This window comes from Poecilia latipinna, unplaced genomic scaffold (assembly GCF_001443285.1).
Source record: "Poecilia latipinna isolate Pla-1442-1.1 unplaced genomic scaffold, P_latipinna-1.0 Scaffold2324, whole genome shotgun sequence".
Classification (NCBI taxonomy): domain Eukaryota; kingdom Metazoa; phylum Chordata; class Actinopteri; order Cyprinodontiformes; family Poeciliidae; genus Poecilia; species Poecilia latipinna.
In genome coordinates this window covers 1,412-24,557 of record NW_015114940.1, presented here as the reverse complement: position 1 = coordinate 24,557, position 23,146 = coordinate 1,412, and the positions used below count along the sequence as shown (strand labels likewise).

The 23,146-nt window shown below is 40.2% G+C and overlaps 3 protein-coding genes across 4 annotated transcripts in view; 2 read left to right on the top strand and 1 right to left on the bottom strand.

Moving 5' to 3' along the window:
* Positions 1 to 18,993, bottom strand: part of hcn5 (hyperpolarization activated cyclic nucleotide-gated potassium channel 5) — a 24,635-nt gene extending 5,642 nt beyond the window's left edge. Inside the window, exons 1-9 of one of the 2 annotated variants that reach the window (XM_015018811.1) lie at positions 18,669 to 18,993; positions 9,079 to 9,192; positions 8,889 to 8,991; positions 8,595 to 8,709; positions 3,132 to 3,318; positions 2,500 to 2,604; positions 2,280 to 2,417; positions 269 to 430; positions 34 to 127 (exon numbers count right to left, since the gene is read on the bottom strand). In XM_015018811.1, the coding sequence (XP_014874297.1) occupies positions 34 to 127; positions 269 to 430; positions 2,280 to 2,417; positions 2,500 to 2,604; positions 3,132 to 3,305 (673 nt within the window). In that variant the 5' untranslated portion in view covers positions 3,306 to 3,318; positions 8,595 to 8,709; positions 8,889 to 8,991; positions 9,079 to 9,192; positions 18,669 to 18,993. Of the gene's footprint in view, positions 1 to 33; positions 128 to 268; positions 431 to 2,279; positions 2,418 to 2,499; positions 2,605 to 3,131; positions 3,319 to 5,325; positions 5,891 to 8,594; positions 8,710 to 8,888; positions 8,992 to 9,078; positions 9,193 to 18,668 lie in introns of those variants that run through there. The other variant, XM_015018809.1, reaches the window with a different exon arrangement.
* cox17 (cytochrome c oxidase copper chaperone COX17) lies at positions 10,443 to 14,610 on the top strand. The gene is made up of 4 exons (XM_015018813.1): positions 10,443 to 10,541; positions 12,044 to 12,166; positions 12,247 to 12,355; positions 14,402 to 14,610. Exons 2-3 carry the CDS (start codon positions 12,051 to 12,053, stop codon positions 12,329 to 12,331), a joined length of 201 nt encoding a protein of 66 aa, XP_014874299.1. The 5' UTR covers positions 10,443 to 10,541; positions 12,044 to 12,050; the 3' UTR covers positions 12,332 to 12,355; positions 14,402 to 14,610.
* LOC106937360 (popeye domain-containing protein 3-like) lies at positions 15,980 to 23,146 on the top strand. Its single transcript, XM_015018812.1, has 3 exons — positions 15,980 to 17,275; positions 21,985 to 22,093; positions 22,202 to 23,146. The coding sequence occupies exons 1-3, from the start codon at positions 16,782 to 16,784 to the stop codon at positions 22,712 to 22,714; spliced, it is 1,116 nt and encodes a 371-aa protein (XP_014874298.1). The 5' UTR covers positions 15,980 to 16,781; the 3' UTR covers positions 22,715 to 23,146.

The following is a 23,146-nucleotide window of genomic DNA, read 5'->3' as shown; positions in this document are numbered from 1 at the left end:
GTGAGATGCCTGAAGAAGAAGGGAGTGCCTGACTTGTTGGAGCATCCATGGATCCGTAAGAGAGAGCAATCATCTGGGAGAGAGCTCGGAAAACTCCCCAAGAGTATTTAACGATGACTGTGGAGTTCTGAAAGAAATAAGGCGACGTTGATGTATTGTAACCCGTTAGCCAAACCACCAAGTCACCAAGAATCCACAGAACTGTCCCTCTAATTTAATAAATCCGTCACCCTGTTCTGTCTGTACATTTGGGGAAAGGTTTGGTTACCATCAGGTTTTCCTTCCGAACCCAGCAGTCGGTGGGAAACTCCTCCAGCATGGGGACGAAGTACTGGATGCAGCCGTTCCAGTGACACAGCAAAAAAATCATCATGAAGAGAGACAAGATGCGGAAGAAGAGCCGAACTACCTCCAGGTTTGCATTTGACACCTGCCGAGAAGACACGACACAAACACATGTGTTTTAGCCAATAATCTGCATGGCAACGGCGAACACAGGGAAAAGCATGGTGTTCAAGAAGGACCCAAAAAAAATTGGGGTTAAAAACTTGAACTCCACTTTAAAGAATTCATCAAATGAGCATTAGAATTACATTTCCTTCTGGGTTAGTACGAGTTCTGGTTTCACTGCTTTGGTCAGCAGTTCAATCAAATGACAGCTGTACGACTGAATAAGGCAGAGTAAGAAACGGGAGTGGTCAGACGATCACCCGGACTGCAAACAAACCAACAGTTTAGTCAGATTACCCTAACAACTTAATTTACACCTAAATAAGTAATGATCCTCATCAGTCAGGAAAACGGTTCAAACAGACATAAACCTACAGGGCCAAATGGATGCCTCTCCAATATTCAGCTTGTCAATCTGGCTCCATTTAATGTGCTTATTTAATAGAAACACTGCTTGGTAAAATGATAATTAATGCACCGATTGTTCGGGTGACCGGCAATTGGCCATGTGTAACCGATCTCATCCACCAAGCTTATTTACATTTAAATAGCCACAAAACTGCTTCATGTGGCTTTCCTATGCATTACAAGGAAACCTAAAACTCAGGACAATTTATCGGTGGTTTAAGTTGTTTAGTTTGTTGTGAACTGACTTCAAGCCTTGTGATTTTTTTAAAAGGAAAACACTGCTGTGCACATTATTATTTGGTAAGAGACCCAAAGCGGGTGTGTAGTTAGACCTGTTCTGACAGTTTTGTTTGTATTTAAAATGTGAAAAATGAAAAACTAAAGAAAAATATTTTTTTTGTTTAATTTAGTTAATTTAGTAGATTGGACAGCAATCTACTAAATCAATCTCTAAATGTTCAATTTCATTTAAATGCAGTGGTGAGCGCTACATCAAGTACAGTTAAAAAAAGTTTTTATTGTTTCACTAGTACTGTTCAATAATGTTCTTCAATAAAATAACACGGGACCATTGAAGTTTATTGTAACCTTACAACACCTGACAGTGTCAGTTATAAAAATATAATTGCTTCCCCACAATATCTGGCTAGATCTGGCTTGTACAACCCCTGAGGTGGTTTCAAAAACCAGGTAAGAATTTCATGGTGTCTGTAAATGGAGAAGAATCTGGCTGGGACCGACCGAGGAAGAACTGGTTAAAGCCAGGTCTACAGACAAGAGGCTAAAGAAACCAGATATTCAGTCAGATGAAAAGATTAAGAGAAATGGTAAGAAATACTTCATGGACTCAGGGAATGTAGGTGTCCTGAAAAGACACTTTATTAACAGCAGAAAAAACTGACTGACAAACAAAAGAAATGAGCCTCAGCTTTCTAGATAATAGCATACAAAAAACAAACGGCAGAAACAGTCGGTCGATTGTTGATATTGCCAACAAAGCTCACCAACCAAAATGCCATCTCTTAAGGAATCGGCATAGAGAAGGAAATACAACGTCTTTTGACACCTTCTCCTTCAACAAGTTTTCAATCGCTTATCGTAGCAGGAGCAGTACAATCACCATACATACAACACACGACTTTCCACCATGGCTAATCAAATTCAAAATCAGATTTTGAGTTTGAATATGTCTGAATGAACTGTTTGACTATGAGTCTATAGATCTGGTCTGCCTTGGATCATTTCCAGCTCGTTGCTAGAACAGAAAAACCTAAACTAGATTCTTCTGCAATGAACATAATGAGCACAATTAGAGACTTATGAAAACCTTTATTTATACTGTTTGCAGAACACAGCAAAAATACTTCCAAATATTTTAGGGCCACCCTGAATTGAGACAAAGAGATAGTTGTTGAACTTACTTTCTCAACTTCGTTGAAGAACCTGACCAGTCTGGACACTCGAGCCAGCCGGATCAAGCTGAGGATCCGCACGAACATCAGTATCCTCATCATCTTGTTGGCCTTGGATGGGTTGTCATCGTTGTGGTAATGTAGGTCCTAGAAACGGAAACAAGGTGAGGGTTCTTTTTTTGTTTGTTTGTTTTTGCTGTAGATCTCAGGCACCTCAAAGTCCCATTACCGCAAACAGCAGGATGTATCCGATGGGGAAAGCTGCTATGACGTCCGGGATGAACCATGTCCTCAGGTAGCTGACTCTGATTTTTTTGATATCCAGAATAGCTTCCTGAAAGAGAGGATGGAGACCGGATGTGAGCCTGTGCCATGAACCGATTTAGAGTGTTAACACTCCGTCTGATCCGATATTTAGGGAGTACTTTGAAAATAAACCGTCATGCTGGATCGGATTTGTATGTATGATTCATACAGAAGACTTGCATGAATGTCAGAAGTTCGCAGAAATGGACTTAAAAAAAAAAGGTAATCCAGATGCAAATCCAGATGTTTGTGTTGAAAAACATCACAGACGCACCATTCGTGATTAGCAAGAACTCCGTGATTCGGGGAAAACAAACGGGATATTGACAGAAGGACGCTTAATTGGAAACGTTATACGCTCATTATAATCCCCCGTTATAAAACCGCGCAGCAGGTGCCAATGTTGCCCGTATCTCAGGATGGGCGGTTAATCTAGCCTTTCGTGTATTGAGTGGATTACAGATGGGACGGGGATGGATTGCATGAGCCCGTCGGTGAGGGGATTATCTCTCCGTCCAGATTGTGTCTGAAAATAGAGCGGGCGGCCGCTCTCACCTCGGCGTCCTCCGTTATGATGCCCATCCGGAAGTTCAGGACCACATCCAGCAGAAACAGCGTGTCCGAGAACACGTTGAAGCTCTCCCACGCCAGCCCGCTGTCGCCGTCCAGGAAGGCGATCTCCATGGGAATCCCGATCAGGTTCAGGAAGGTGATGGCCATCATGACCATGATGTAGTAACTCCTACAGGAGGGCAGATGCGGAAGTTAAAGAAAAAACTAATTATTTTTATTTTATTTATTTGTCTTTCTGAGTCTTGAAACTTTCAAGGAGCTTAAGCTAAACTCTGATGCTGAAGTTGGTAAGACAAGCCGCATTGTGCGCCCTAAACACTGTGATAATGTAACTGCACATCCCGTCAGCCGGGCTTAAATTGCCTGGCTCCAATTACTCCGCTCTCTGATCCCAGAGGTTTTGTTCTCTCTCTGCTTTTGCTTTGTTTACAGACTAATAACAACCTATAGATCTAAAACAAACAAACAAACAAACAACAAAAAAAACGCGTTTCCTGTTTTCTAATATTTCTGTATCAACATAAGAAAAAGGTTCAGGTTTTTGTTATGTTTTATTTTAGGGATCTCTTTTTATCTGTTTCTGTCTTGTCTGACTTCACATATGCAGTGCAGAGAAAATGAACTGTGGACCCCCATCCAGAAGCATTGGTTCTCAGTGTTGTTTTATTGCAGTGACATAACCTTACAGTTATTAGCTGCGGTTCTCCTACAGTGACCTCCATCACCAGTTTTTCTCACTCTGTGGGGTTTTAAGGTAAATTTCTCCAGCCTTGTTTTGTCAGCGCTCCAGTTGCTTCAAACCTTTTTTATCTCTGTCTAGTCTTGATTAGTCGAGCAGCTGCTTTCCCTGTGGTAATTTTCTGATCTGAAAAGAAAACATCCCATTTTGAGCAATTTCTAAGAGAAATTATTTTTTTTGCCATGATATGTTAATAGCTCAGGGATTATGGTTAAATATATTGATTCAATCACTGTGTGTCAACACATTAATCAACTGAAGTATGTTCACTGTAAGGGGATTGGCATAGGGGCAATTAATCGTGGTGCCATTTTTTAGATGAAAAAATATTAAAATTAGATTTTTTTGTCATTAAATAAACATAATTAAATTTTTCTAAATTTACAATATAAGATTTCTTTTTACAAATTTTTTTGGAGGATTGCTAATCAGTTTGCTGTGAAAGTTTAACAGCAAAGATTTAAGGAGGAAAAAAGAGACAAATAAATGTTCCAAAAACAAGAAAGAAGTGTAAAACAAAATTTTTAAAAAATAGTTTGAAGTCCATTGTAACATTCTGTATGTTTGACACATTCATTATGGTAACTATTGCTGCGTAGGAAGCAACATAAAGTACAAAAACTTGATAGAAACAAAAAATTTGATTCCTTTATTCCCTCTATATAATGAATCCACTGATTAAGTGACATGTAACAACCTAAAAGTCAGTCTGGTATTGTGGAACTAAAACAACTGAACCTGTAGTGTCTAGATTTTGCCTTGTTTGCACCTGAAATGTGTCAACATACTGTAGGTAAAAAAAAAAAAAAAACTGACTAGTTTCACACTATTACAGGATCTGAGAAACGAATCAAGTGGTGGATGGTACCGGTTTAGTGTTCACGCCAAATGTTTGAAACATTTTCAAACAGCATTACTTGGAAAAAAAAAAAGTCGAGGCATCCTGTCAGTCAGCTGTGCTCAGCAGCAGGTTGGGGAGGGGCAACTTCAGAATGGAATAGAAAAGAACACACTTTATTGATCCTCCAGTGGAAATTGATCATTTGTTGACATACAAAGTGTTAAATATGAGTAAATACAAATATAACAATAAGCGATATAAATTTATATATATATATATATGTCCAAATATGAAATAAATAAAAGAAATAAAATAATACCAAGCATGCGCATGGAAATAATCTACAAATAAATCTATAAAAACGTACATTAAAAGACTTTTTGCATAGTGACTTCAGCTGTTTCCCTGCCATCTCATTAAAGAAACTTTAAATGTCAGTCAAGTTTTAATTTGAACAATTTTTTTTTCACCTGATTGAAATGAAAAATAGTTTCTAATACTTAGACAATCTCCTCTATGTCGCTCGTTCCTGCTTTTCATCCTGAGCATGGTAAATGAAAGACGTCCCGAGTCGCAGCACTGCGTGCCTGAAGTACCTCATGGGGCTGAAGGGGTGAATGACGAAGACTCCGCTCTCCAGCTGGCGCTTGCACTCCTTCTCCACGGCCACCTCGCTGCCGTACACGTACAGGGACTGCCTGTTCAGCTGCGGGAGAAGCAGGGCTCTCCATCCACAGGTGGCCTTGGTAAATCCCGTGGTGGGACCTTTGAATTTCTCCATGGACACTCCTCAGTTCCCTCCGATCAGTCGAAAGCACGGGCCATCCCACCACAGGCTCGCTCCACAGCTGCTCCTTCTTCTCGGGAGAACTGCGTCTGACTCCAGCAGTCCCAGCCTCCCTACTTTGGTCGCAAGGTGTTTTTCACATCCAGCCTCCCGGACTAGCTGAAGCCGAGTGGAGCTGGAGTGGATCCTCCCGCCTCTCCTGCTCGGTCCCTCCCTCTCTCCTTTTCCTCGCTCTCCTCACCCCGGCCCTGTACGCCTCCCATCTCATCAACTATTCAGTATCTGTGTCTCATCCTCAAATGAATCAAGCCATGTCACGAGGACATGTCCAGCTCGCATTAATACTAAGGACAATGGTGGGTGAGAACGTCACACACGCACACACACACACACACACACACACACACACACACACACACACACACACACACACACACACACTGTCATGAGGACCAGGCATCTGGCAGTGTGTGCAGGAACGGTTCAGTCTGGGCCACGGAGCATGTAATTAAACCCTGCGCCCGGTTACCTGATGCTGTACATACAGTATCTTTGAGCCAACTCCTTGAGCATTGTTTGCATACAGCACAGTCAGAAAGAAACTCAAAAACGGGGATGGATGTGGCGTCGAGTGAAACCAACGACTGGAAAAAAAAAAGTGTCTTATTTCTATTCTCTTATAAAATACAAAGGGAGAAAATGAATCTGAGCCAGACAACTCGGACAAAATAAAAAATTGCATTACATAAGATGACAGCAGAATTAATCGCGAGTTCTTGACAGTGGGCATAATGAATGAACGCGTCGGGTTTTTACCCTTTGTGCTACTTTGCTTCTTGCGTAACTCCAAAGAAGAGAAAACATTTTAAACCCACGAGGATACTTTTTAAAGTCTTTAGCTCACCCGTCAGCGTCGGACACTAAGTGTTTCGACGTCTCATGAATCAGGAGTTATCTCCACAGCAAACCACCACCGCATGTCAGGGTAGTAAACCTCACATCACCCAACAGAATCCTGGATGCAAGAGCACCACAGGGTGTTGTGCTTGGCCCAGCAATGTTTAGCCCCTTCACCTGGGTCTGCACCTGTAGCCATCCCTACTAATACAACGCCTGAAGTTCCTGATGTGGTGGCAGCCATTAGACATAATAATGGAGTCCTCTACTGAAGCAGGAGGCACAGCATCTCATTCAACGGTGTTTAGACAAATCCCTACTATTCGTCATCGAGGCAGAGATGGTGAAAACAGTCTGCCTGAAATTCAGAGGAACCTACATAACTGAGGACTTTGCTTGGTGATGTCAGTGGAGACTGTTCTTTCTAATAAAACCAAAAACAGGCTGTCCTGTTTTTATATCTGTTACAAAAATGATACAGAAGTGAAACAGAGAGCATCCTCTGCCACAGATGTACAGCGTGGTACGCAGGCTGTACTTCAGGCCTCACAAAACAATAAAACACCTCTGTTCCAATGACTAACAGAGCTCAGGGGCTCCTCTTCCTCCAGCTGGTGCTATATAAGGCAAAAACAATCAGTGTAGACCGCAGTCACCCAGGTCACTCTACATTTGTTACGTTTTCCTCAGGGAAAAGGTGCAGGGCTCCAAAAACAACAAGTTAACCACTTAAAACATTGACTCTGCTGTCCGTAATATCTATATTTAACCATCTATTGTTACCAAAATCACTGTATGCATTACAGTGTGTACATTTAATAAATCCTTTCAGTTTTTCCCAATAATGTCTGAATTTTATGGATTCTAATCCAGGTCGAAAAGCTCTAAGAAAACACATTATATATATATATATATAAAAAAAAAAAACAATCTCTGAGATAAACCGCCTACATGTTCAGGTACACTTTGTCTCTGTCTCAATGTTTGTCCCAAATACACGTTAGCCTCTTGTGACCTAAAACCGAATAAAATGCTGTATCGGCAGAATCTGCAAAACTTGTTAAACATTAGACTATATCCTCTCCACCCGCTATAATCTTGTTTTGGCAAGCAGATTTAAGTGAGGAACAGTGGGCTTAAAAAATAAGCTCAAGCATTTGAAAATAATTTGCTCTTTATTGCTGTCTTTTCTGGACGTATTGGATTTCTATCTTCTTAAATTGAAAGTGTGAAGTACAACAAAGTATTCTCTCTTTATTGCTTCATCTATGGTTAAACAATCACATTCAGAAGTTTGCATGCAACAATCACTGGTGTAAATTATCATTTTTTTCAGTGTAGAAGGACAATATAACAAACAATTTCTATGATTTTTAATAAAATAGTTAGTAGAGAAACAAATATGCAAGTTATTTTTTTTCAACCATTCAATAAACTTGCAAGGTTGTTTTTTTTTTATAAAATTTTATTAGATTAGATTAAATACATTTTCTAGGCAAACAAAATCAAAAATATTTAACCCAAAAAGCTAGAAAACTGTAAATCTTTCTTATGTTGAGGCAAATATCTGATACCCATTTTGAACCTGCAATAATTTGTTCTCTTCTATTTTTGCTTCAATAAAATATATATTTAATTTATTTGTGAGCAGATTAAAAAAAAATCACATTACAATTATTTTTGCCTTTTTATTGGGAGAAAACACAATTATTGCTCATTATTTTTAAAGTCCATACTTAAATACAGCTAAACATCAGCTGTGAGATTAGAACAAGGCTGTTCCCACAGGTCAAAGATTCAACCTTGAGCTTGAACTGAGCATCGGCATGCAGAGCAGACAGAAAGGAAATCAAACTGAGCCTAGGGGGCGCTGTTGAGCCATGTGGCCGTGCCATTTCTAAATTCCATTGCAAAGTTTGGTGAGTTTTTGAGTGTTTTAAGGTAATTCATTCACAGAAATGTTTGCATTTGAAAAACAATAGACCTTTGGAGAACTTTCGCTGCTGCAGCCTGATTATTTTGTGCAAACAAGAAAGCTAAAAAAAGAAAGATATCAAGAAAGTCAGACATAAATAAAGAAATAACACGGCGCCTTCCAGATTTAGCCAATGCATCCTGCTGTAGAATACGGTATTTGCGTGCTTCTTCCCAAACAGTGACCTCAGACAAAAAAGTGCTTACGCTTCTGTCTTTCCAGAAGACGCTGGAAGCTTCCTGCAGATGGTAAGAGAAGGTGGCAGATGGTCAGGACTTGCAATGTGGCTTTGAACCCTTGCTCCTTCCTGAAGGCAGAGTTCTGTTAAGAAGATTAAAAAAAAACACCACTTTAAATGAAACTGAGCAAGAATCCAGGGGTACTTAACACGCTCTCAGATTTACATCGATTTTCAAAAGAGCAGAGTGTGCAGAGGGGCATGTCTTAACAAAAGGTGCATATCTATCACACGGAAACGAGCAAATGAACAAATTGCTTACTTGCCGGTTTATCTAGCACACAGCTGGCCCCTCGAATTGGAGTAAGTGACTTGGTTCTTCTGCTTACGCACTGCTTTGCTGATGCACCGTACGCAGGGCAGAGCTGTGAAAGAACTCACAAAAACACAACTGTAGGACAGAACATAGTTTCATTTCTCAGAAGTCCCAAAACACCGTTGTAATACTCTACCTTGCACCTCAGCAGCAGCAATATACGTCTTACGTAACAGCCAAGAAGCAATGAAACCGTCTATGATAGGGCATTTCTGTGGCTGAGAAAACCGAGTTGCAGGAGACGTTTCTCCTTGAGTGGCACAAAAGTAAGGATTTTATTTTACTAAAAGTACAAAGATAATAAAATATAAAACAAGAAAATGATTTACAGTCAAGAGGGTCTGTGTAAATTCTAGCTCAGTCCTGCAGGGAATCAGTAAATGTACATTTTGCATCATATTCGCATGTTAACAGCTACATCAAATTAGAGTTAATAAGACAGTGTCCAGAGGGGATACAGCTGGGATTCTTATTATATTCTTTAGGAAATATTTTCAGTGTTTGTATATCATTTTCTAATCTCCATGCGTATAAAGGAAATAATATGAAGATGTTGAATTTAAATTTCAACCTTAGTTAGTATGTTATTTTTGTCTTTTTACATACTGACCTAGAATTAAAAATAAAATCTATTCTTGTGCTCATTTACCTCACATTTCTACACTTGATTGATTTATTCCACAGCCACAACATTGATAATAAAACAATTATAACCATAATGGTGCAATAATAATCACAATATAGCATGAACAGAAGGCTCATCTAACTATATACCGCCCCCCCCCCCATAATTTACATAATAAAGGTGGTAGAAGTATCCATAACATTAACAAAACAAGATGACTCAGCAAATTAAAAGAGAAGTATCGACAGTTTATTGAAGGTAATATTAAATCCTGCACGAAAAAGTATTAAAATGTTGGATTTATTACTGAAAGTGTTTTCTTTTTTTTATTTTTAAGCTGTATCATATTCATCTCGTGTGTGCAGCAAGATGGCCAAAACCTTTCTCGTGCCGTTGTGTGCCGTACGGTGGGAAAAGGAGATACAGGATGCGCTCCTTTGCAGTCAGCCGGCGCTTGAATTGGGTGAATGTGATGAAAGTGTGGGAGGAAACAGGTGACCTCTCAGAGCGATTTGAAATGGTAACATCATTACCAATGGCAGAGTAAAAGTATAATTTATACTTTTACTCTGTATTTGTGTCCAGTGGAGCACAGTCTGACAGGGCAAGCCTACAGCTACCCGGGGCGCCTACTGCTTCACCGGGTGAGCAATGGTGCGCATCCATTTCCACCGAAACCAAAGTCGCTTATAAATAATAAAAGTAATGCAGGAATGAATTTTGGTTTTGGTGAGTGGCTTAATTTTATCTGTAGGGATTCTAAATAAGTTAGCCTGTCATGCTAATATGAAATATTAGATTTTTGTGTAGGTTTTAACGCCGTTTGAACTAATTAACTACATTTCCCAGAATTCCCAGTTGACGTTTGTAGTCACGTGAGTAAGTAAAGTTAATCACGTGACCTTTCTCCCCGCATGGTAGTTGCTGTTTGAAGGTGAAGTGTTCGCTAGTGTGAGTGCTGGGCTCTGTTACAAGTAAGTTTGCGTTACTTAACACGGTTTAGTCTTGTTTGTAATCAGCGATAGTTTTAGATATCGTAGTTCAAGTGGTTTTCATTAAACTGTTGCGTTTGCGCGGCACGGCGCGCACCACTGCTAATGTTTATCAGCGATGCATGTTAGCTAATGTTAGCTAACTTTATGTAATCGTTTTGTAACGCAGATGAAAGTTACCCAACGGCGGTAAATCGCAACACACGGAAGCAGAGAAAGGCTAACAATTTAATCAAACGTGACAAAGAACTATTTTAATTCTGCCTTTTTTGCGTTGTTTGTTAAACTTCTGAAGTGGATATGTTGCTTTTTGGCTCCTTTTTCAGCTTTCTCGATTTTATCAGCACTTCCGTCACTGTGTTTGAAATTAAATGATTGGTAATTTGGATAGTTCTGTGTTTTCTATTTTCATTTTAGTAGGCATGCTAGCAGAAAATAGCTGAAAGAGCCTTAAATTATATAAATTCGGACAGGTTTCGGAAGTTGCGTTTCTGGGTTTATTTATGCCCTTCGATTTTAGGTTCAGCTTTTGATCATTTTGATCACAAAAACAGCTTGTTGTGAAAGGTTTTTTATGTAAATTTGATGGCTGTGTTTATCAGTTAATTGACGTGTATTAGTTTTATTCAGCCTAAGGTTCCTGATATTGCTGTAAACTATATTCGAGCCATTAGCAGGAAGCATTCTGCCTGAAGAATGTTTTCTGCTTCCTTCATTTTTTACATGTAGAGATGACAGTCAATTATTTCACATTTTTTGTTAAAAAAAGTAGAATTTTTTTAAAATAAAAAATTTTAACTGAAAAAAAAAAATAAAATAAAATATATATATATATATATATATATATATATATATATATATAATTTTCCTGAAGTTAATATTTTATTTTTATGAGAAAATGATAAAATATTTAATGAATATTCAGACCTCAGACCTTACAGGGACTACTGTTTGCTAAACAAATATAATTAAAAGTGTCAATATAACTGGATAATGCAGACAGGAAGTGATTCTAAAGTGGCCATATATTTTTTTTTAGTTTATTACACTTTCTTCTTATCTCTCTCTTTACTAAAAGATGTTGGAAACTGTGTCTGTGTTTTTGAATAACTATACAAGGAGAGGATTCACAGCATTTAATTTAACACAAATGTGGGTTTTCTTAATTGTTGACTTTTTTGACTTTGCCTTTTAAATACACTAATCTATAATATATAATAACATTGTGTGGTGTGAATGTCAAATCATAATCCCATTTTAAAATTCTGACTTTGTTCAAATTCTGCTTTATTTTTAATTTTTATGGGTTTTTTTCATGAATTATAGACGTTATAAACCCTTTCTAAGTAAATGTTTGGTCCTCAAATGCCTGCAATGTGGCACATTTAACGTTTAAAAAGATGTAGAGAACTGGGTCTGGATATGCTTTTGAAATGTTTGGAACCCTGGCTAAGGAACCCCGTGTCCTCATCCCTGTATTTTAGCTCCAAGATGTCGTCCCTTTCGGCTGCCAGCGTGGAGACGCCTGCTGTGACTGATGGCACGGAGAAGAAGCCTCTGAAGCCATGCTGTGCTTGCCCAGAGACCAAAAAAGTCAGAGATGCTTGGTAAGCACCAGGCCAGAAATACTGAAATGTTTCCCTTTCTGTTTGTGGGAAAACCTGTAAGTTGTGTTTGTCTCTGCTAGCATCATCGAAAAGGGAGAGGACAACTGCAGAGACCTGATCGAGGCGCATAAAGATTGCATGAGGTCGCTTGGATTCAAGGTCTAACTCCATTTTGTGCTTGTGTGTGTGGTAAGTATTTAGTTCCTGTAACGGCTTTTGTAACTTCTGGTTCTGTGGTCCCATCATGTGGTCACACACTTCCATACATCACTTGTTTTTAGTTTAGTATAATTCTGTATTGCGTAAAAATAAAACTTTGAAGTTTAATATTGGAGAAAGGGCCTGAAAGTAGAACATCAAATTGGGAAAGTCCAACTGGCTTCTCATCAACTCTGACATTAAAATCCAATATGGCTGCCTCAGCAAGTTGAAAAATAGAGCACAGCATAATGAAAACTCATGTTTTCTCAGTAAAAACTGACTTTGTAGGAAAATGAAGACATTTTTCTGCGGTCAAAGGTTGACGGTGAGTCAGATGGAGCCCTCGTTTTAGCTAATTCTCTATTGAAACTCAAATTGCTGATGAACACGGTCAGCACCACTGAAAACGCTTCAATGAGTATTCTGGGTCAAATGGTGGCGTTGTGGCACTGCCACAGATTGCTGAAAAAAACCACTTGAAGGCACCACATTTGTTTGGAAGTGTGGAGGATGTTTATAGACAAATGGAGCTACAAGGTCATTGTAAAGATGCACCTCAGATCTACACGGAAACTAGCGTCTTATTTAACCACTCTGGACCCTGGTTTCAAAAACGATCATTTGGGAGAACACGAAGGTTTGTGGTCTCCCAAAATGCCGGATGCGTGTGGACGCATGGCCTAAACAACTTTAACTTGTTGTGGACGCTTTGTTGCCATTTGTCTCTATGCTGGTATAGTAACTATACCGTCACAAAACTCTGAAAATGTGAGACAAAATACAATCTTTTTATTCCTCCACTCAGTGGATTTAAAGAGGACTGGCATGTCTCAGTTTTAACCGATACAGCTAAATTAGCTTAGCAACATAAGTTTTTCTGCTGAGAAAATGGCAGAAACTTATTTTGAGAGATTTTAGACGGTTAATATCCTGAGAGCGTTTTCAGTTTGTTGTTGCAAACCGCTAAAAGCTGGTAAAACAGGATGTGTCTGGCTCTCTGTCAGCTGATCTCACTTTTCTGCAGACTAACAATGACATGACAACTTTCTTCTACAAGGAACACATTTTCACCCCCATACCTCCCTTGTTGATGCTATCATTTCTTTATGAGCTTCACTTGCCTGCTGTTTTCTTGCTGCTGTCAGATGCGTTCTGACAGACTAAATCCCAGCTGAGCTGAGCCAGTGTGGCGTTTAAAGTCCCACCTGCCCTTTCTGTGAACCGTGAAAATGCCCATCTTTGATCTGGTTCAGATACGGTCACTTTGGGTTGTGTTAGTCGTCACAGATTTTATGCACAAACAGCAGAATCGGTTCAAAGTGTGTAAGAACGGATGAAATGCAGCCAGAGGAGGGATCCTGCTTGTTCAAACTTTAGGAAACAAGCCTGAAGCCGTTTTAGTTGTGCTGTTGGTGTCGTCGGAATAAAAACTTCTCCTCATTCTGCAGCACTATTGGCTCTTACATTTCATCCTGGGGTATGCTGAACGTCTGCATAAACATGTAGGGAAATCTGAACCTTGCATGTTTACTTTAGGGCTGAAACGATTAATCAAGATTAATTATTGAAATAATCAAATGACTTAGTAATTAGTTAATTTACTACTGTAGACTCAAAAAAGAAGAGAAATAGGTCATTTGGTGCAAAAAATCTTATTCAAAGCAGTAAATAAGTCACAGCTGTCAAAAAATAGACATTTTGCATTTAAGATAAACACTTTTGTCTATGAAAACTCAAGTGACTTAGTTTTTGCTTCACCCAGTTTAGATTTACTGAAGGATTGATTATTTTCCTACTTATAAGAGTTTGAATTATTTTCATATTTTAATGCATTTTAATATCGTGTAAAAAGGCTCAAGTGGTTAAATTAGAAACATGTGAAAAGTGTCGTTTATCCGATTGTCAGAATAATCATTAGTTGCAGCCCCAGTTCACTTTATTCTCAAAGTTAATTTGCACTTTGTCAAATCAGTTCATACCAATGGACTGATATAAATCCAAAAGCTGATTGTTTTTGTCTTTTCTCTCCTGCAGTGTGACGGCGTGAGTGGAAGACGACCCTGGATATTCATTTCCTTTTTTTTTTCACCCTCTTATTTATACCTCCTCTGGAACGGAAATGTGATACAGAAGCACTTGAACTGATGGATTTATGAGTGGAATATTTTTTTAACTCTGTAAAATCTGCTGTGTGAATATCTTAAAGGCTGTGTGATTATGAATAAAAGCCCTATGCAACAAGATTCCCTTTAGTCTCTTTTATCAGTCATATATTTATCTAAATAGGTGTCCCTCTCATGCCTGTTGAAAAGGGTGGCAGGCCCACAGTTGCTGCCCCTGGTATGCACTTATGCTTAAAAATAACTCTTGACCCTGCAAAGTCAATACTTGGCATATCTGCATTCTTTACAGCGTGTCACTGAAGTGTGTCTGATTGTGGACATGCATCCTCACACTGCTAGAAAACAGCTACTAGCGATACACAGGTTTGTCTTTTACCCGCTAGTTAACCTTTCATTTTTAAAGAAATCACCTTAACAACAAAATATTGGAATTGATCAGAGCTATTGTTTTATTTAAGGAGGTTTAAAACTTGTTTGAAGCAGCTATTAAGCTGACAAAAATTTAAATTTTGAGCTTAATCTGCTGATGTAATTTTATGCAAAACTGAATGCAGAATTAGACGTTTTCCACTGGGAGCTCCTCTGTTATTTAGCTCTTCTGGGAACGACGAGGGGACGACTCAGTCGTAACCCAACAGCTCCGTCTGCAGTGGCTTCTGTTAAGTTTGAGGAAACTTGTGATTTGAAAAGTTCAATGTGACAACTGAAAATTACAACACTGACCTGTGTGGTGTGTGTAGTAAAACGGGAGAGATTTTGAGATTTCAGTGCAAACTGGTTGCATCTCTAAATATAACACAGAGATTAAAGCATTTTTTCCCCTCAAGATTGATCTGAGTAAGGATCAGTGAATTATTGGTATTATTTAAAAAAATTATGATTTCAGTAATGTGGTTTTCTGTTTGTTGCTCTTTTCAGAATAAGCAGAGAAACTGTCTATTTCCAAGACATCTCACATTACAATAACTCAGACGATTAATAATCATTAAAAAAACTATATACTATTCAAAAATATGTAAAATTGGCCTTTTAGCAACTCAGTTACTCATCCAACACCCAACTTGGAGCATGAACTGGTAAAACCACCTCAAAGTGTTCTTGGGTTACCGTCTGTTTTCATTTTACGTGAGTTTGATTCACATTTATTTTGAATAAAATTATTATACGTTATGACACTGCATTATTTAATATCAGCTTAGTTCGATGGCGTATTGAGGAGTTGTAGACTACAAAAAATTTACATTTCTGCCAAAAAAACTCAAACATTTTCAGATTAAGTGCAGAAATTTCCTAGAAGTTGGGAAATTTCTGAGCTCCAAAAGTTGCAAGAAAAAAACTCGAGTTTTTTTTAGATTAATTTTCTAGAAATAACATTTTTGACTTATGAAAATTTTCTGTTTCCAAAGTAAAACATTTAGACTTTTTTTAAACTCTGAAATGTCCAAGTTTTTCTAGAAGATTTCGGAGTCTCTTGGCAGAAATTCTCTCCAATGCGCCGTCGTAGCTGAGACATCGTGATGGAGTTGTGAGCGGAGACTTCCCCAGTCGGAGCGGCGGTGGCGTTAGCGGCTGTTACACCTGAAACTTGACCTCCCCTGCGGTTCCGTTTATTTCTGTGCCTCTAAATACTCATTGCTCCCCCCATGAAGACACGGACCTGGGGGTGGACTGGACTGGACTCACTGAGTTTGGAGAAAACTGAACTTTAGGTGTGTGACATTTTGTTTCTTCCTGCCTGTTTCTTGTCATGTAGCCCATCTCTCACCCCGTGCTTCCTCTCCCTGTCTCTCTCTCTTATGTCTCTCTTCTGTTATGTTAAGGAGCGGGCCTGCTTTCTGTCCCTTCACTCTCCTCCTTGGGTTTCAATTCCAAACATGGTTATCCTTTTAGGGGCCTGTCGGCGTCCCCTCCCTTATCCCTTCTTCTCCATCTGTTGGCCCCTCAGTGTGGGCCGGTGGCACTGAGCAACAGGCGGGGAAGAGAAGACGAGGGCAGAGGACAGAGGAAGGGGACTCGCGATGAGAGGAGGAGGAGGAGAAGGACAGACCCATTCCAGCTGTGTTTCTGGAGCAAACAGAGCCGTGAGAACTTCTTCACATTGAAGAATTTTTCCACTGCACGGCACGGGAACAAACTTTTTTTTATATAAATATATTTATACTCGGAATCAGCTGTTTATTTGTACCCAAACACTGCAGCTTGTAGCTCTCCAGACTCTGAGCGTCTAGGAAGTTATTTCAGTCACCGTTCCGTCATTTGTTTTGAGCGTCCAACCGAACGAAACTGCAAACATGAGCGCGGACAACTCGACCCTGTGGGACGCCTTGTTCTCTCCGCCGGTGTGCGGCGGCTGGAGCAACAACACCGAGGGGGCCATCTACCATCTGGGCAACACCATTATGTTTCTGGGCTACATGGGAGGCAGCGGGGCCTTCGGCGCCCTCTTCATCTTCGGCTTCCTGTCGCCCGCCTTCCTGTTTCTCACCCTGTGGGGCTGGCTGACCATGTGCGGCCCGGACGTCTTCTCCTGGAACCTGCTGCTGCTGGCGGCCGCCCTGCTGCAGATCTGCCACCTCCTCTACCGGCTCCAGCAGGAGGGCCTCCGTGGCGAGGAGCTGACCTCCCTCTACCATGCCGTCTACCTGCCGCTGGGCGTGCCCGTCCAGGTGTTCAACGAAGTCGCCAAGGCGTTCGAAAACAAGGCAGTGGAGTTGAAGGCCGGGGAGACGTACGCCCTGGAGGGCAAGACCTACATCGACCAGCTCTCCTTTCTGCTGTCTGGGAGGTGGGCAGTGCGTTTTGAGGTGGCAAGCGAAGCCAAATTCATCTAGACAATCCAAACGACATGGCTAGCGTAGCTGCGTTTCCATTACAAATGCGCGCAAGACTTTATTGATATTCAGGTAATGACGGAAATAAAGCACAATTTCGCAGTTGCGGCGTTAAAATCCACACGTGGATAAGCTTTTTTTTCACACCGTTAAAAAACATGCAACACCATCATCCTCCAGCTACTTCCTGTCGTCAACATGCACAGCAGCAACACCAGCGGATGTTGCCCTAGTTGGTGATCGTGTGATGCAAAAAAAAACCCAAAAGGTTTTCCGTTGAATTTTTGCAAAATAAACCAAATTTGTTCCGGAAAAAAACAAAAAAAAAAAAAACTAATCCTAGCACCAAAACAAAAGTCTTTTCAAATTTGCCATGTTTCCATTAAGCAAATTTATTTTCAAAATGTCAAATTGCGTATTTATTTCGGTAAATGGAATCGCAGTTTGTGTTACAGTGATACTGCTGAAAATGATGGGCCAACTTATTTCTGGTGCAGCATTATTTAATTTTTGAATAAACTGCAAACCAGAGAAACAGCAAGTTGCTCCATCAAGCATTGCTACACAATACATTTGTACTGTAAACCCCAATGATCAAACAGTAGTAAACAGCTCTTCTTATAACCAGTTGCATTGTCTCCACCTACATTTCTACATGTGTTATTTCCACATACATCACTTTCATTAACCGACTAAATCACCAAAATGCATTTTACTGCATGAACAAATATAATTAATTCTGATTACTGGTAGTTTTATAGAGATTTTTACAACTGTTCTTAGTCTGTATTAAAAAAAAAAAATAATTTTATAAATTGTATTTTAAATTATATCGATTTTAAATAAATGTCTAACAGTTTCTGATTATATTCCATCTTAATGAAATGAACACAAAGTAATTTATACATGTTCTGATAACCAGAAAAATAAATAGTAAATATATAGTGCAGCCCTAAACCAAAAATATCTGTATGGAGAATACAGGCTTTAATGGCAACCGGATAATTGAACTAGCACAGGTACAGACCAAGCTCCATATCCTTCCTAGCCTGATGCTCCTTTTGGTTTTACATTTAGCTCAGCAGTTCGGTTTTACACAAACACCTCGGGACATGACATTTACTCCATTTAAGCTAGGTCACAGTCACACATTTTAGCTCACAAAAACTTTTAAAGGCTCTGCCACCGCCGCGGACCACGAGTCCGCCATTTTCACCACACTGCACGTTCACAAATGCTAAAACGTGTGATTTCACTCGTTAGCTTTACCTCTGTTCTGTGGCAAAGTACTTATGAGACATCACTACTATTAACTGTCATCTATATACAATTTACCGCCCAGCTTACCTACAAAAGAGCAGGTTGTAGGAGCTACTAGGTGTGTCCTCTTTACGCTTCTACGCCAAGCGCTGGCGAGCTTCTTCTGGCGGCCAGAGCTTAAGCAACTGGTGCATACGACGCCGAGCGCCCTCTGCTGGCAAAACTCATATTACATTTGTAAATATCGTAGTTTATCAAAAGAAAATGTGCTTGGACATAAATATAAAATGGCGATTCGGGAGGGGCTACTACTATTTCCATGTATGTCTTTCATAGTGTCCCTTCCATTATATCTGACTTTCAAAGTGCTGTATTTGTTTCACACTCTTAGTTTTTTTTCCCAGAACGGAGATATTTGTCTTGCTCATGTGGTGTACTGACACTTTTAAGAAAAATTTCACAATTTAATGATTTAGAGAAACTTTGATAAAGTGACTTTATTGGTTTTGAGCTATTTCTGGCTATAAAAACCACAAACATACTTTGTGTTTTTCTATTTGGTCCATATTGACAACTTTCTTTCATAATTCATAAAGAATTGGTTTTGAAACAGATTGTGTGCTTTAAAAGTCGAGGTTATTATTTTCTGCTGAAGGCCCTCCTCAGCTTTCAAAATTATGATTTTGTATTTCTCTTGAAATTTTTAAATAAATATTTTTTTTAAGTTTATCCCTTTTTTTTTAGATAATCTTTTTCTCCATGAAGTCAAGTTGCCAGAGAGGGTTCTCTCTGTTTTTTTCCCCCCTACATGTTTAAACAACAAAGTCTAATATTAGGTTACTATCAGCAGCTTTGCTAAAATTAGACGTCAAAGTTCTGACTCTTGCAGACTCTTGGCAGCTTTTGACCCTCACAGGAAATGTGTTCTCTTCATCCAAACATCCTCAAAGCGGAGCTGCGTTGGATCTGTGGAAGCTACAGAAGAAAAATGTCGTAAACAGATTATTTCTGTCCGTGACTCATCAGTGTGGGTCCCAGTGCAATCTGACAGTGATTCAGTTTTATCTTTTCTATGTGCAACAGGAGAGTGGAAGCAGACAGCTCTCCTTACCTTGAATTAAATGTTGGCCATGAAACTGAGAGCGCTGAGAGTCTGAGACAACTTTGGAAAAACAAACAAATATCTGAAGAGTTACTGTCACGGAAGTGGCGAAATGTTACACAAGTTGCTTTTCAATGTGACAGTATTACTGCTGGCAATTGTTTTGTGTTGCTCTGGTATTCTTTATTAAGCATCAGTCTCATAGTTGATTTAACTGCAATATAAAACAAGTTAAAACATGTCAATGAAGGCATCATCTGCAAATAATTTGTGACTCTTTGAGAAAAACAGATTTGCCCACAATACACCAAGTGCAGCCCAAGGGGAACAACATCTTACATTATTTGAAATAAATGTCTTTTGTAGTTTCAACCTGGAGTTAAAGAACATGTTTAGTGATTAGTATAATTTCATCAAAGCACATACACACAAAGTCAGTGGGGGGCTAATATCTATGATATCTATATATGATATATAGAAGTGCTAGTCCTCCGCGTTCTTTGAACAACCTACAGTTCCCATGTTAGCATCAACCTGGTTGTGGTCTACATTTATTGGACCACACTAAAAGAGTAAAATACTTTTCCTTAAAACGTTTGAACGATCGTTTAATATGATGAACGAAGCAAGTCTCTCTCAGATTTGCCAATCTGTTCTTCTTTTTACTCATCCCTTATTAAACCATCTTGGCGCCTCCTCTTTGCTTCCCACAGGAAAGTACTTAGAGGGATGAGAGGTGATTCTTTGTGCCAGATGTTGTCGTTTTCGTAATTTGCAAAAAGTTTAAACTGAATCTCATCTGACTGTGCCACTCTACTCATTATACATTATACTCAACATTATACAGCATATTTCTTGGATTATGTAAAGAAACACGTTCCAGGGGTGCTGTGGCGGCGCAGAGGTTAAGCATAAGCCACATATCTTCTCTTGATCATATTCAGTTAATTAAACTGGATCATCTCACACATTTTAATCTTCATTCATGATTCTGTTTGTTATGGTTGTTGGTTGTGTTGAGGCAAGTGTCCCTTTCTGGGATCCTCAGAGTTCCTTCTTCACTTTTGGCAAGTGGTGTGGTTCTGCCGGTATGTTCAACCTCTGACCTTTAGCATTCACTGGAGCCAGTTGAAGCTGAGTGTGAAGGCCCCAGGAGAAGCAGGAAATGGTGGAATATTCCCTCCATGGGTTGGGTCTGAGTTTCTTGCAGTTCTGTGGCTGTAAAATGGCAAACATCTGAAATAACCTTAAATAACAAACTATTTGTTTGTGGCAATACATTTGGCCCACTTAGAGAAGACGCTCTGCTCCTCCACATCAGAAGAAGGTGATCTGATAAAGGTGCCTATAAGAACCAACATTTGGGGGTCCTTGGACGTCCCAAAGAAGAACCAGGAGTGGCTAAATTGACAATCCTTCATTCTTGGAAATGTCTTGGTCTCACCAAGTGTCTAAATGCAGAGGGATGTTCGTAGTGGACCACTGGTATTCACAGGGATTATGTACCACAACTGGCTGCAAATAGTTTAAATCTGTGAAGGCTTGAGGCTTCCTCTAAAAACCGCCACCATCTTCCTTGTCTCCACTCTTGAGGTTACAGCCAGTCATTGGCAATGACCATGAATGGTGTCCCTGTCTTGGTTGCTTTGCAAATGCCAGTCAAAGTATGTCACGTACTATTGCTCCTAGGTATTCCAGCTTCCAATAGAATATGTGGTGTAAAAAAATTAGTGAATAGACAGATTTTCTGCAAATGGTTCAGAGTAGCTCTCCACAGAGAAATCTGCAAATAGGTGGGAGTCTATTGTATCTTCTTTCTGAACCAGCAACCTCCAGGCCCAGACCGAGGGGAATCACAATTAATAGACAGTCGGATGGCAATTGTAACATTTGTTCTCGCAAGGCCCAGTGAGTCTGGGGAGTCCCCTACCTCCCTCTGTTTTCAGTATCATATTTATCCTCTACCCTGTTTATCACCTGATGATTTTGGCAGTGGTGGTGGTAGTTTGTCCTGCATTCAATTCTTTGTTGTCAGTTCGTTTGCCACTCCGTCTGCCTCGGTCGTTGTGTCCTTGGGCAAGACGTTTTGTCTGCGTTGCCCGCTGGTGGTGGTCAGAGGATCCAGTGGTGACGGTGCATGGCAGCCTTCTGTCTGGCTGCCTTGCTACCATCAAGTAGCTTACCACCATCAGCATGTGAATGGGTGAATGGGTAAAGTGCCTTGGGGGTCCTCTGGATTGATAAAGCACTATACAAGTACAGTCCATTTACCATTTTTATCTCTCTTATTCTCACTTACAGGATCAATGTGTCTTTGGAGGGTCAGTTCCTGCATTACATTCACCCGCACCAGTTCCTTGACTCCCCTGAGTGGGAGTCTCTCAGACCAAATGAAGAAGGAAAGTTCCAGGTATGAGATCTAACACACAGACCACTTCATATTTACACTATTACTCATTTCAGGGAGACAATATTACCAACAAGGCACAAACCTGGTTGTTCTTTGAATTCTCCGTAGGTGACGCTGACGGCAGAAGAAGACTCCCGCTACATCTCGTGGAGTCGCCGCCGTCTCTACACGCTGATATCGAAGGACTGCTACATTGCCGACCTCTTCTCCGTCATGCTCGGCTACGACATTTCCGAAAAGCTCTACAACCTCAACAACAAGCTCTACATAAAGAGCGGCGTGCTACTGGACATCCGCCTGCCGAGCCTCTACCACGTCCTGGCGCCCTCCTCGCAGGGCAGCGACGGCGGCAGTGGCAGCGACGGCAAAGAGCAACACAGCCAAGACCTAGATCCAGCCTACCAGTCGTCCCACCCCGGACCGTCTCAGGCCCTCCAAGCTGACCAACAGGGACCAAGGACAAGCAATGTGTCCACTGAGGACAGTCCCTATCACCGCCCCTGGGCCACAGACCTGGAGATGCCATCTGGTGAGGATTCCACTAGCCTGGTCCTGGAGGACTTTGCTGATGTGGCGGGCTCCTTAATGGACTATGGCAGTGAGAAAGATTATTTAAGGTAGAGAGGCAGGGTGCTGGAGCTAACACACTGGGTCACCACTTAAGCTACATGTAAGTACCTCACTTGGCTGGATTGGGGCGCATGGGGGCCTCGTGTGCAGGGTTGACTTGCAGTGCACAGTTCTTACTAACATAATAGTGATAAAAAGGACAGAAAATCACAGCCTCATGTGATAACTCATAATGATTCTTATTCATCTGGCCTTAATTAACAATTTAAGGCTTAATATGGTTGAATTAATATCAGCAATCAGTCACAAACACATCTAATGTTTAGGAAAAAACCTTGTCAGTACATATAGATAGACTCAGATATGCATTTTTTAAAAGCATTTTGTCCCGTAGTAGAGACAAACTTCAATTTACTGTATTGGGATTTTCTTGTGAAAGACCAACAGCAAGTATTTATGAAAGGGGGTGGAAATGGTAGACAC

What these genes read in the sequence shown, in the direction of transcription:
- cox17 (XM_015018813.1), top strand. Translation starts at nt 12,051, where the DNA reads ATGTCGTCCCTTTCGGCTGCCAGCGTGGAGACGCCTGCTGTGACTGAT. An exon ending in AAAAAAGTCAGAGATGCTTG is followed by an intron (nt 12,167 to 12,246) that starts GTAAGCACCAGG and finishes TGTCTCTGCTAG; the next exon opens with CATCATCGAAAAGGGAGAGG.
- LOC106937360 (XM_015018812.1), top strand. Translation starts at nt 16,782, where the DNA reads ATGAGCGCGGACAACTCGACCCTGTGGGACGCCTTGTTCTCTCCGCCG. An exon ending in TCCTTTCTGCTGTCTGGGAG is followed by an intron (nt 17,276 to 21,984) that starts GTGGGCAGTGCG and finishes TCTCACTTACAG; the next exon opens with GATCAATGTGTCTTTGGAGG. An exon ending in ATGAAGAAGGAAAGTTCCAG is followed by an intron (nt 22,094 to 22,201) that starts GTATGAGATCTA and finishes AATTCTCCGTAG; the next exon opens with GTGACGCTGACGGCAGAAGA.